At 36.5% G+C, this 14,615-nt stretch overlaps 1 protein-coding gene across 1 annotated transcript; it reads right to left on the minus strand.

The window, feature by feature from the left end:
* Positions 1-3,068: 3,068 nt before the first annotated feature.
* On the minus strand, positions 3,069-11,392 carry LOC113220072 (inactive dipeptidyl peptidase 10-like). Its single transcript, XM_026448682.1, has 5 exons — positions 11,263-11,392; positions 10,954-11,012; positions 10,773-10,845; positions 6,388-6,461; positions 3,069-5,212 (listed from the first exon to the last, which is right to left on the minus strand). Exons 1-5 carry the CDS (start codon positions 11,336-11,338, stop codon positions 5,078-5,080), a joined length of 417 nt encoding a protein of 138 aa, XP_026304467.1. The 5' UTR covers positions 11,339-11,392; the 3' UTR covers positions 3,069-5,077.
* Between the last annotated feature and the right edge of the window lie 3,223 nt (positions 11,393-14,615).

The raw sequence follows: 14,615 nt of genomic DNA on the forward strand, positions 1-14,615 counted from the left end.
TCGTGATCCTCCCGTCTCGGCCTCCCAAAGTGCTGGGATTACTGGCTTGAGCCACCGCGCCCAGCTCTTGATTTTTTTATCAGAGAACAATAGTATTTATCTTATATGGCTGGACTGAGGATTAGCTGAGTTTATGTAACAAAAAGCATAGGTGTTGAATAAATGTGAGTTCTTTTTCTCTGCTGCTATTGGCCAGATAGAAATTTGCATTCTCAAGCTTCATACACATCAAAGATAACTTCATGACAATGGGGGTAGGTATGATAGAAATAGACAGGTTGTGAGAATTGGCATAGAAATTTTCTTACTATCTCAACTGTTGTTATTAGAAGTCTGTGATGCTTATATCAGTCAACCATAAACTTAGTTGGATGTCTAGAAGAAAAATAGGCCGGACGCGGTGGCTCAAGCCTGTAATCCCAGCACTTCGGGAGGCCAAGACGGGCGGATCACAAGGTCAGGAGATCGAGACCATCCTGGCTAACACAGTGAAACCCCGTCTCTAATAAAAAATACAAAAAACTAGCCCGGCGAGGTGGCGGGCGCCTGTAGTCCCAGCTACCCGGGAGGCTGAGGCAGGAGAATGGCGTGAACCCGGGAGGCGGAGCTTGCAGTGAGCCGAGATTGCCACACTGCACTCCAGCCTGGGAGACAGAGCGAGACTCCCATCTCATAATAATAATAATAATAATAATAATAATAATAATAAAAATTGTACTTTGATGTGACTCATTGTCTTTTTAAAACCTGTCTGCCTCAATTGTGATGAGAGAGGGATTTTTTCAAATTCACAGATTCTCTCCTCAGCAACTGCTGGAATATTGCTAAATGAAATAAAAGTGTTGCTAGCGGATCTGATCAGTGGTCAACCAAAACTATTTCTACACTAGTAGAAAAGTGGGAGGTAATGCAACTTTTCTGCGTCAGATTGCAAATAGGATTGTGGGTGTCTGCCATGACTTGAAATGTTGTGACATGCTTTGTGTATGCTGTAGGGTTTGAGAACTACATGAAGTTTTCATGTTTACAAGCCTGGGTGTTTTGAACAGTATAACGGTTCTGCAGTATATGGATGCCTCTCCGAATGATTTTGCAGTGTTTTTGGTATAATGCCCAAGCAAGGAGATTTACTAATGACTTCCAAGCATATAGTCGTGGTCTTCTGAGCAAGGATTTCCATGCACAGGAATAACTCTTACATATATTCAATGGAAAAAGAAAACATGTTTTAATGTTACCTAATTCCTCTTGACATTAGGGAATTCATGTATCTTCAAACATTCCACAATGGTGAATCGGTTTTCCCATTACTTTTCAGTATTATTGCTATCAAATTAGTCTCAAAAATATTTGAAACTGTGTGTTTAAATATTCAGAATATTTTCTTATGTGCTGTCAACATGGGTTAACTCTCCTTATTTCAGGAGTGCTGGAGAGCAGAATCACTAACAACATGAACTTCTAAGTTGACTGGTGCTTTTAGTCCTTTTACGTACTACTTACATAAATGTGGGCAAGTTACATACTTCTCTAAAACTCAATTTCCTCATCTGTAAAATGGGAAACATAATATCTCCTTAGGGCATTTTGAGAAGATTCGATTTGATGGTGTACGCAGAGCATTTATCTTAGGTTTGGCACCTAGTAAGAGTCCAGTACATTTTCGTTAGAAAGAGTTTCTTCAAACTTGAAAATAAACCACTTATTTATTCTTCTTTTATTTCTCCTCCTGTAATATTCACAGTGATCATTTTTTTGTGGAGGGGAAAAATAGTTTCCAGGAAGCAGAGTCTAAGACAACAGTTAGCACACCTGCAGTTTATTTTGGAAAGTGATTCTAGGGAATAGGAGTAGGGAGCTTAAAAGAGTGAAATGGGGAAGAGGAAAATAGAAGAGTATGCAGCTCTGGGCTTCTGGGGCCCACAGAGTCTTCCATGGACCATGTAGAATATCTGAGGGCAAGATTAGTCACCTGCTACAGTCTTTCATTCATTGTGTTGTAGCAGGGTATTAACACCCTCACATAGGTTTGCAGTATGTAAGTGATTTGTCTCTTGGTTCTAACAAGTAGCCAAAATTAGTATCAGAGAATCCCCAGAACAGAAAGTGAGCACAGCTGAGAGGCCAGATTGTATTCATACAGTTTTGGTTGCCACAGGATGTGAAGGTGGTCAGAGAACTTGAGGAAGGACACAAGAGGTATTTCATATATAATTCCTCATAGAAGCCATGTGCTGTCTGTGATTCCAGAGACTTGAGAGCAATTCAGTGTCAGGTACTTCTTTCTCAAAGCCCAACATTTGAAGGACAATAGCTTAAGTAATTCTCTAATATGGTAAAGCCCAATGTCTAAGTCACCGTGTTGTAATAGATCTACAACAGACATCTGTAAGATCCCCAATCGTGATTTTTATGCTAAACACCCAATTTAAAAAGGCACATTTTCAGAGAGAACTGAGATCCATCTTTTGAAGAGTGAGTACTTCCCTTAGTTCTGTCAGGAAACTCAAATAGATGAGAATAGCCTCCCTGGTCTGAGTATTTAGAGATCTTAAAGAAGGCAATGAAAGTGAACGTACACTTTTCTCTTTCAAAAGAGTTTCAAGAGGTTGTTTATCTCTATGGATGATTTAATATTGCTTACCTATTTTATTATAGAATTCAACATATTGATTTTTTTTCTTTAACATTAAGGAAATAATAATACTTGGAAAGCATGCTATTGGAGTCCTAGGAAACTCTAGCAATGCATAAATATGTATGAATTAGTGGGATTATGACCAAGGGTAAATGTATAAAGGGGAAAATGCAATCACATGATTCCTTTAATAATTGGTGACTCTGTGTTGGTGAGCATTTCCTTTACTGAAAATGACCCTGTCCTTAAAACTCAAAGAATCACAACGATTAAAATTTTCTACTTTCCTACTAAGCAATATGCTTTCGCTTGATGTCTCTTTAGCCTCTGAGGGGAAAATGGGTTCCAGACAAACGTCTTTCACATTAGAAGCTGTATTAAATTAACTGAAAAATAAACATTGATAATAATAATAAAACAAGAGAAATGATGACAGTAAAAGGCAAATACTTTTTAAATGATACTCAAATAGACATTCAATAAAACCACATCTTTCAGACAACATAATCATTTGCATCATAAAAAACTCTAGTGGTTCCAATTTAAAATATTGATTAAAAAGCTTCAGTTGCATTTCAAATTAGCCTAAAAAGAAATTTCCATCTTAATAAAATAGGCAAAACTTTCCTTTTAAAATTACAACTTATTTTGTTAAAAAATGTGTTCACTATTCTTGAAAAAGACCTAAAACGGGTCTTTAAGAAGAGAAAGTGTTTCCTATTTTAAATTGAACCCAGTGGAGCATGGAAGACACAATTCCAAAGCATCCAGGGAAAAAATTGAATTCCCAATCCATGATTCACATGTACTCAAATCCCCAGAATTTGGGGTTGATCCTTTAACAAGACAGGAGGGTGACTGATGATTCCTTGATATTTTAATGTTTTCTCCTGATGCCATAAGTTAGGATAACTCAGTCTGTCCTAAGGACTTTTTTAAAACCACAAAATGCAGTATCCTGCCTAGATTTATCTGAACTTCTAAGCTTATTACAGACTTTTAGATATCTTCTGGAAGATCCCTTAAGTGAAATGAGAAGATACTCTGATTTTAGTTACCAAAGTTAATGTTCTCATCACTTAAATTGACTTCATACAGTCAGGTTTATTTTATGCTCTCAGTTACTTACTACTGCAAGTCAACACAGCACAGGAATTGATGCATTTTGTGCCTTCAATTCAAAGGAAATAGCAAACACTGCTGTTTGTGAACTTTTTGGCCAATAAATAAAAAATATTTCATTTCTAATTCTCACTAGAAGGATTGAAATTAAACAGTAACAGATGAATTGGGCAGGCATAGAATACTAAATAGAAACTGGCAAATGAAATAATCCAGCTATTTGCTTTTACAATGAAAATGAGAATTGATTCTGCACTGAGAGATAGAAGTAAAAGGACCAAGAGTTTTGAAAAAAGCCTTCTCCACCTAAAGAGCAAAAGAGCACTCAGTGGCATTGAATTGTTAACCAAATTTCTTTATCAGAAACTATAATTTAATATTTAAGTATCTAATTTACATGTGACAAGGTATCATATTCAAAAATTTAAATGCAACTAGAAAACTATTAACCACTAAAAACAATACCAAACACAACCCAAACATTTATAGGAAAGCAATAGCGAGAATTTGAATTGGAAAAAAATGTTTCATCATATTTGGCTCATTAAACAAAGCATCCATTATAGCTTGGAAAAGAGCATCTCTTCTAATTCATCAAAAGTTTACCCTTTACAGCATGAATAACATTTAAAGATAGTTTCATTAACTGTATATGCACACGTGTGTATATATACTGTAAGACATACACTCGTGTGTTCATTTAAAGATATTGTATCTACCGATAACTGGCTGAACTTTGGAAGGTGCTGAAATCCACATTTCTACATGTCCTTTGACCCATTTAATAATGTCTTTTTAAAAACAGAAATTACATAAAATACTCTTTTTTATTAACTGAATATTTTCTTAAGCATAATAATAGACAATGAAAGAATTGCACTTATTATAAAGGTACAGTAAAGTGTTAGATTGCAGCTCAGCCATGAAAGATCAGGGACTGTAGGACAGATGATAAATTGTGCATTATAATGCAAAGATAGTGGTGGCCAGTGAAATTAAAATGAGAGCAACTAGTTACAGAGCAAAGAGGGGATAACAGAAGAAAATCTGCACTACTACTTTAATGCAAACCTAATTTCTCCCAAGAAACCAACCCTTTGACCTCTCTTATACAAAGAAATGGGTTCTGCACCCCTGGCAACACAGTAGACTTGGACTTCTGTATTCAAATGCTAGTTCACTGTCTCTGAGCGTGCTGCTCCAGTGTCATCTCCATAAGCTGCCCTTGACATTCTGGAGCAACTACAATATTACAGTCTCTTTGTCAGGTTTCATTGAGCCTCAATATTCCCTTCAGTTCTGTATAAATATGGTCCATTATTCATCTTCTTCTGGCTCCTGTGGTAACACAGATATTTCTTCCTTCAAGCAATCACTGAAGAATTTGAGGATTGTGCTGTAGAGATGATACTTGCTTTTCTCAGGTACATTATGACCTTCCTCTGGGTAGACCTAAGATATTGAGGAGAAAGAAGATTTCAAATTATCCAAGAAACTATTGTCACTTGCATTCATTTTCTGAGCCCCAATGGCATGGAAACTTTGAATAATAATATCTGACCAAAATCACACCTAATTCAACTCTTAAGTTCTTCATGCTAAATTTTTAAAACAATTGTAATCACGTCAATTAATATTTGGTATTTAAATTAGAATGTGTTGGCCATAAAAGGTAGACTTTTTCAAGTTTTTGTTGACTGAGATGAACTAACCTTTCCCTTAGCTTGACTAAACTGGACAAGTTTCTTTTTGACTATAGGCCCTAAAAAATAAAATTATTATCCCATTAATTCCTGAGTACAAAGGTTTAAACGGTGTCTCATTGCCCTTTGAATAAAACTCCATATTCCTCAACAATGCTTATGGAATGACCTGACATATGTTTATCTGTATGTCTTCATCTTTCATTATTCTAAACCTGGTAGTTTGTGTTTTAGACAGGTTGAACAACTTTTGGTTCTTCTGAATGGTGAGAAATTTAAATGACTTTATTTTTTCCTTTCATGACTCCTATATCAGACTGGAACCTCCTTCATAGTGTAAAGTATGTCTTGTTACCCATAGAGCAGACTGACCACTATAATGTCCTTGATAAATATGTATTAAATATATGAATGCACAGGTGTAAATGGTAGTGCAAATGGCCTTTTATCCTCTCTTCTTTACCTATATTTCCCCATTTTTTGTCCACTATTTATTATGAGATTATAATCAATTCTCATACTTAATAATAAATTGATAACAAATTCTCATATTTAATAATAAAGACAAAGGAAAAAGACAAAAGAAACAAGAAAAGGAAGAAAGGAACAACAAAAGGAAGAAAAGACAAAAGGAACAAGAAGGGAAGTAGAAACTTGTGACTTTTAAAATAGTTCAATATTTGGGATATGAATAAGTCTGAGAGGAAAATGAGAATTTAGAAAGGATTCATGCAATTCACTTGTAAAGCATGAGCTCATTCACATTCCCGGTGTAATTAGGAACAGAGAACACAATCTTTGGTACCTAAAAAACGTATTAAAAAATAATAGTATGGAGAACGGAATAATAGAGAAGCTGTGTTGTGTATCTCACAAGTGAAAAAACACAGCAAGAAAACACACTCTTCTAAGAAAGAAGCTTACCTGCATAGTATAATTCACTCCAGCTTTTATTAGGTGCTTGATTAATTCTGCTGAGTGTTGGAAATGAACTTTTGCTGCAAGAAATCAAATTATGACATTTGAAGAAACACATTGCTTGTATCAGAACTTTTTCATATTATTTTTCAAAGAGATTCAGTGTTTTATTTTACATACGTTGCATATTTAAAAGACTTATATCTGATCGGGCACAGTGGCTCACGCCTGTAGTCCCAGCACTTTGGGAGGCCAAGGCGGGCGGATCACAAGGTCAAGATGAGACCATCCTGGCTAACATGGTGAAACCCCGTCTCCACTAATAAATATAAAAAATTAGCCGGGCGAGGTGGTGGGCACCTGTAGTCCCAGCTACACGGGAGGCTGAGGCAGGAGAATGGCATGAACCCGGGAGGCAGAGCTTGCAGTGGGCCGAGATGGCGCCACCGCACTCCAGCCTGGGCGACAGAGCGAGACTCTGTTTCAAAACAAAAACAAAAACAAAAACAAAAAAAACTTATATCTGGTTTTAGGTAGAAAGCTGGTAAATATAATGGTAAAACTCTGAGCTTCACTCTGTTAAAAAAAAAAAAAAAGCAAAACAGTAGCTACAACTAAGTCCTACTTACTCTACAGAATGGTGTTTAGATTTACTTTACTGGATATTATTTATTATTCCTAATGGTACACATATTTTTATAAATTTTATAAAATTTATAAAAATTTTAACATGGCAAAAGTCTTTTCTGGATATTTATACAGGAAACCAGCTATCTATTTCATTTCGAAGATTACTAGGGCAAGTCTCAGTTGGATACTGGCATTCTGCTTTATTATCCAAATTAGAAAAGAATACCCCATACTGAGAAAACAGAATACACATCTCATTATACAAGGGCTATTTCATATAGAGCATCCTGGTTACTCTTGTTTTCTTTTATCTTCCTTCTGCTTGAATCTAAGGTCCAAAATTCTGAAGTAAGCGGTCCAAAAGCCCTGGGTTTGGTAGCTATGAAGATCTGGTGGAGTGAAGTTTCTTTTTGCAGCAGTTTGCTCACATTCTGTCTGGGGTGTTCATTCCTGTAGTTTGTGTATCTTCAAATTTCTGTAACTAATATTTAAGCTCACTTTTTTTTTTTTATTTTTTTGAGACAGAGTCTCTCTCTCTTGCCCAGGCTGGAGTGCAGTGGTGCAATCTCGGCTCACTGCAATCTCTGCCTCTTGAGTTCAAATGATTCTCCTGCCTCAGTCTCCTGAGTAGCTGGGATTACAGGCGTGCACCACCATGCTCAGCTAATTTTTGTATTTCCAGTAGAGACGGGGTTTCACCATGTGGGTCAGGCTGGTCTAAAACTCCCGACCTCGTGAGCTGCCTGCCTCTGTCTCCTAAAGTGCTGGGACTACAGGCCTGAGCCACCGCGCGCAGCCTAAGCTAACATCTTTAATTGTTGTTGCAAAGCTAGGGCAGCCTTATCAATAGTTTAAGCTTCTTTAATGCCTTAACTCTAGAGTGTTGAATAATCAGACCACAGAGCAGAGAATGTAAAATGGCAGACAATCATTTAAACCTATTTAAAAACTAGATAGTTAAGATCTTTTTCAACATCTTCCTATGGCACTTAATGGGAAAATGACCTTGTCGTTGCTACATAAGTACAAACTGCTCTATAAATGTAAGCTTCTAGAAATGCTAATTGAAAAGGTCAGTGACAGAGGTAATGTGATCCCTTATTTCTCTGTATGGGTATAGCTGAAAATACAAATGTGCAAATGGATTTTTCCAGTTGGATTTCTTTTTCTGCTTAGTTTCTACTGCAAAGTTCATTGATATTTGTTGCTATTTGTCTGTTTGCTACAGCTAAAAGGGAACATTACAGGTTTGCCTGGTTGATTGAATTCATTTGCTGGTAATTTTTGAAGATAATATTAACAGTAGTGGCATTACAGTGTCATGACTGAGCAACCATAATTCACCAGGCCCATAGGGGTTGTGTGGTGTGTGCCTGTATGCGCCTGTGTGTGTGCCTGTGCGTGTGTGTGCGCCTATGTGTGTGTGTGCGCCTGTGTGTCTGCGTGTGTGCCTGTGCGTGTGTGTACCTGTGTGTGTGCGCCTATGTGTGTGTGTGCAACTGTGTGTCTGTGCATGTGTGTACCTCTGCGTGTGTGTGCCTGTGTGTGCGCCTGTGCATGTGTGTGCCTCTGTGTGTGTGTGCCCGTGTGTGCGCCTGTGTGTCTGTATGTGCGCCTGTGTGTGCCTGTGTGTGTGTGCGCCTGTGTGTGTGCCTGTATGTGTGTGCGTCTGTGTGTGCGCCTGTGTGTGCGTCTGTGTGTGTGTGCACCTGTGTGTGAGCCTGTGTGTGTGTCCCTGTGTGTGTGTGCTCATACACATTCACAGGTGCATATTCTCTGAAGTGACCCGGGCTAAACCTTTGCTTGTATTTTATTAGATGGGTGAAGCGCCAGGCCTGTGACTGAGTGAGTCAGATAGAACATTGTGATTTACCTTTATAGCTACAAGATATTGACAGAGAAATTTGAAATAGCACTAATATATTAGTCCAGCATGATGGGTAGATGTAAAATAATTTAACCTTGAATATAATTTATTCACATGAATAAGGCTTCAGGGCACAGTGAATAAAAGGCTCAATATATGGATTCAAATGTCCTTCCTACTAATCAATTGTGTCTACACTTTTAGGGAAGTTATGTCATTTCTCAGTATTTATTTTCCCAATCTGTTAAATAAAAGTAATAATATCTACTATTCCTTGTTTGTGAGAAGAACAAATAAGATAATATTAAATGCTTTTAGCGTGTTTTCTGACATACAATGAGTACTTAATTGCTATTTATTTTTATTACGGTTGATATATATGTTAGATCTTAATACCTTAGAACAACATCCAAGTGTCCTTCAAAATTTTTATGCTCTCCTTCTCCCAACACTGGTATCATCTACATCTTTCTTTAATAGATTATTAACACCATAATTGTTTTAAATTTTCAGAACAGTTGCAAAGATAGTGCAGAGTTCCTGGATACCCATCCTCCAGTTTCCCCATTGTTAACATCTTACATTATTATGTACTTTGTCGCAAATAGAAACTAAGACTCATATACTACCATTAACTAAACCCGCTTTATTTGGGGTCCACTAGTTTTTCTTGTTGGTGTTCTTGTTGTTGTTTTCTTGTGTTACCTTTCTGTTCCAGGGTTCCATTCACAATCCCACATTATATTTAGACATCATGTCTTTTTAACTTCCTCTGGTCTATGAGACTTTCTCAGACTTTTTTTTTAATGACCCCAACAGTTCTGAGGGATACTGGCTGGATATCTGATAGAAATTTCCTTATTTGGATCTGCCTGATGTTTTTTTCATGGTTAGACTGGTGTTATATATGGGCTTGGAGTATTAAACCATGGAGGTAAAATGCTGTCCCCACTACATCATATGAAGGGCATTTAATAATAGTAATGACTTGTCACTGCTGATGTGATGTTTGTCAAATTTCTCCACTGTAAAGTTCCTCTTTCTCTCCCTTTCCATATAGTATCCTTGAAGCTAATCATTCAGTGGAACCTACTCTAAAGAGGAAGGAGTGAAGTTCAAGATTTAGGAAATATTGATTCAAGACTTTCACTTTCTTGGCTCACTTGCCAGATGGCCTTGGATAAATCTGTTTCCTTTTGGAAATTGATTTTTCTCATCCATGAATGGAGCTATAAATATTCAGTCGTCTGTTGTAAAATATCACAGAGGATAATAAAATATAGATTCTTTGGTCCCTAAGAGTGTCATGTAAATATAAAGTGATATGATTTATTGCTACTAACATCAATCACATCCACCTCCAAGGTTTAAAGTGATGAAAACATGAGAGATGGTATAAAAGTGCCTTTTTAAAGTTTTTGTTTTAAGTTAATTTAAGCGGGTAACCTCATTAGAATTTCATGTCAGTGCGTGCATGTTTTTGGTTTCTGTTTTCCAGGTTGGTTTCCATTGTAGATGTGCTGAATAACACTGTCACCACAGTCGTTAGACACAAGTGCCTTTTTAAATTAAAATTAAATAAAATCAATTCAGTTCCTCAGTCACACTAAACACAGTATGGCCACAAGTGGCTGGTGGCTACTCTTCAGCAGCACTGATAAAGTATTTCCATCATTACAGGGAATTTGACTGGACAATGGTGCCATTAGAGGCACAGCCTCCTCTCATCTCTGAATTCTTTTTTCCTACCTCCAAGCATGTATCTGATTGCTTGTGTGACTCTCTGCTCCCTTCTTCAGAAGGTTTACAGGGCTTCCTGTAAGCAAGTACTTAGATGTATCCCTTTGTAAAAGGTCATACCCTATTAAACAACAGCAGCAAGTATAATACTTACTGTCAGGGGTTCCATGAATTATTAATATATTTTCTTCTTTCAAGCCATGAATATTATGTAGCACACTGGCTGCCTATAAAGGAAAGTACAAATATCTGTACCTATAGATCTAAAGAAGCGATTGAACTGAATTTTTAGAACAAAAATCCTCCTCTTTCTTTGTTATTTTCAAATTAGTTACCTGGTAAGTGCTTTCTTCCTTGGATGGCATCCCAAGGTATCTTTCAGAGAAAGCTGAGGCTGTGACCCAATAAAACAGACATTCAAGAACAAACTAAAAACTATTTGACTAGTATATTTCATTAATTTCTTCATTTTACATTTAATTGTCATGCTTTAGTAAAATCAACTGAATCAAGGAGGATATCAACAGCTCAAAACAGGCACTAATAATATATGATAAATGAGCTTAATTGAGCTATTTTAAATTGGGCTTTTGTTTTCCACAAATCAATACATTATATTAGGTCAGTCTGTAGAAAGTACTCACCATACAATTTCAAGTCTGTGATAGGTGCAACCACTGATCCACATTTAAAAAGCTTTTCATCTGATTTTAAGATCATTGATGCAATATAGCCACCATAACCCTAGGGGAGAAATATGTATATGTATATGTATATGTGTGTATATATATATATCACACACACACACACACATATTTATATATAACAACTATGCCTGGAGATATTTTTAGCTTTTGATCAATGTTTGGTACTGTACATCATATCAGAATGTCTCAGATTTGAAAAAAAAAGCTAAAATCATTTTGTGCAATTAAAATTTTTGAACATTTGTTTAAATTGTTATATAACAGCTGTTTTAATAAGCCTTAAGTGAAATATGAAATTAATTACATCACCAAATGTCAAATATTTGCTCCATGATTTCATACCACACATCTGGAAATTGCCCCAAATAATTTGAGGTTAGGGAAATAAAGCCCTTGTTAAATCACATATATTTTTCCCCAAATATATATATATAATTTTTCCATTGTAGACGTGCTGAATAACACTGTCACCACAGTATTATTAATATATTTAATAAAATATTGAAATAATGGTGATTATATAGAATTAAAAAATACGAATGAAATTTTGAAAATATATCACCAAAAATATAGATTGTTTTAATTTCTTACAGGATTCAGAACATGTCACCCCAAAATAAGGCTGCAATCAGACTATGTCACCGGAACTATGACTCTCTGGCTTAGGATTATTTTGAGCTAGATATTTTGAGAAACTGCAGACACAGAAAGAGTACTGAAAACAAGGCTGGAAGTTGCCCTTTTGTAAGATAAATTTACATCTATAAAGGAAATTTATAGACATTTTCAAGGGTTTCTCTTTCGCTCTCTTTCTCTCCCTCTCCTTCTGCACCAGGAAGAGAATAACTACATCACTGAAGACTCAATAAAAGGAGAAGGAATTGACTTAAGTATACATAAGAAACTTTGCTTGTGTTTTGCTTTTCCTGGTCATCTCTCTTAACAAAGCCTTTCTCCACATCCTTATTCCTTTGTTTCAGAGAATGATAGTGTTTGCATCTGAGGTCTAAGTTCTTTGAGATCTGCTCTAGAGATCTGCCCATTTTTCTTGATTCTGTCCCATTAAGGAGGTATTTATGTCGCCCAGGCTGGAGTGCAGTGGTGAGATCTCGGCTCACTGCAAGCTCCGCCCCCTGGGTTCACGCCATTCTCCTGCCTCAGTCTCCAAAGTAGCTGGGACTGCAGGCGCCGCCAACTCGCCCGGCTAGTTTTTTTGTATATTTAGTAGAGACGGGGTTTCACCGTGTTAGCCAGGATGGTCTCGATCTCCTGACCTCATGATCCACCCGCCTCGGCTTCCCAAAGTGCTGGGATTACAGGCGTGAGCCACCGTGCCCGGCTTGTTTTTCTCTTGTTAATCTGCCTTTTGTTACAGTGAATCTTGGCAAAAACCTCATGAAGAGTAAAGGAGAAAATTGTCTTCTCCTCTATATTTCACACAACTAAGTGCTGGGAAGCAATGGGATATAATGAATAATGTTCCCAGATAGATGAGTTAAATGATTGTTTGAGTTGAATTTTGAATACCCTCTTGAAATGTTTTTTAACAAATCAAGATGTCCAGATGCCCATGATCTCACTAGAAAAGTTCCAGAAGAGATTTTAATAATTACAGTGACGCTGAAGAAAGGAAATGACCTACTGTGTTATCTGTTTTAGAAATTAATTTTCAGCCCTACTCTCAGTAATGTACTTTATGCTATTGGAAATCAGAACATCTTGGGAGGTATTAAAAAATATTAATGTTCAGGCCTCAATCTCAGAAATTCTAACGCAGTTTGTTCATGATGAAGTCTACTTTTGAAAGATTTTCAGATGACTCAAGTGTGGTCCAGGTTATGGTTTTATTGTCATTGTCACTAAACTCGAAGAAATAATTTCATTTATGTGTATTTGGAGCATCATTTAAAAATTGGTACATAAAAGTTCAAAATGCAGTCATTATTACTGAATGGACTGAGATAACATATATGTTCTGGTACTGGAATATTTAGGTAGTACTCAGAAGCTTGAGCAAAGCTCTAACAATTAGTAACTAAAGGAAAGAAAATTATCCTTTATAGATATAAGCCACCTTAAAGTGCCCTCGCTCATTCTCATTGAAAGAGACAGCCTTAGGCCAGCAACATTTGGGAGTAGCACATTTTAAATGTTACCTTAGGTAGATAAATGTATTAACCTACCTAAGAAAGAAGAATAAAAGGGCGGGGAAGCTATGCAAAGCAAGAAAATAAATAACTAAAGGCTGAATATCCCTTATCTGAAATGCTTGGAGTTAGAAGTTTCAGATTTTGAATTCTTTTAAAATTTAGAGAAATGTACTGATACACAATGTGTTAACTTAGGAATGAAAACTTAAGTCTAAATATGAAATTAATATATGCTTTAATATACCTTATACACACAGCCTGATGGTAATTGTATACAATATTTTTAGTAATTTTGTGTATGAAACAGCTCTGATGCCATTTTTGACTGTTACCCATCACATAGGGTCAAGTGTAGAATTTTCCATGTGTGGCATTATGTCAGTGCTCAAAACGTTTTGGATTTGGAGCATTTCAAATTTCAGATTTTCAGATTAGGTACATTGAACCTGCATCATAAAGCAAAAGTGGAAACAGCTCTTGAAAGTCTTGGCCCTAGAGGGAGCATTTCCAGTATAGTGTTCCTAGTTCTCTGTCATAAAGATGGGAAAAGGCTGTTGCAGCCAAGAGATTTCAAGTATTTCCCATAGGCAAGACTCTTCCCATAGTGAGGAATGCATCACACATCTTAGTTGATGCATGCAACTTTTCTGGTTCTATTAGCAATACCATGATGGCCAAGAAAACTCTCAGCTGATTATGATGTTTGTTTATATAACCTGAAAACATTGACAGAATCATTGTATATCTGAATAATGAATATTCCAGTCCATAAAAGCATATGTTACATTTAAATGATACATATAAGTTGACATTATATGTTTTTGTTGCTTTATTTTATTTATCTCAGTTTCACATGTCTCTCATAGCCTGATTATCTCTAGGAATCAAGCACACTGTCTTCCAAAGAAGGGGTAGATCCCAGAACAATGCTTCTTAACTTGTAAGTTAATTCAAATCACTTGAGAGTGTTGTGAGCATACAGATTCCAATTCAGTAGACCTGGGGTGGGACCTAAGATTTTGCATTGTTAATAAACTTCAGAGGACCGCTATGCTGCTGATGTATATTACATACAGCAAGTTATTACTGCATAATTGTATAATAAAGATGCCTACCGGAAACATCTTCTTAGTTCCAGCC

This window comes from Piliocolobus tephrosceles, unplaced genomic scaffold (assembly GCF_002776525.5).
Source record: "Piliocolobus tephrosceles isolate RC106 unplaced genomic scaffold, ASM277652v3 unscaffolded_350, whole genome shotgun sequence".
NCBI classification, from domain to species: domain Eukaryota; kingdom Metazoa; phylum Chordata; class Mammalia; order Primates; family Cercopithecidae; genus Piliocolobus; species Piliocolobus tephrosceles.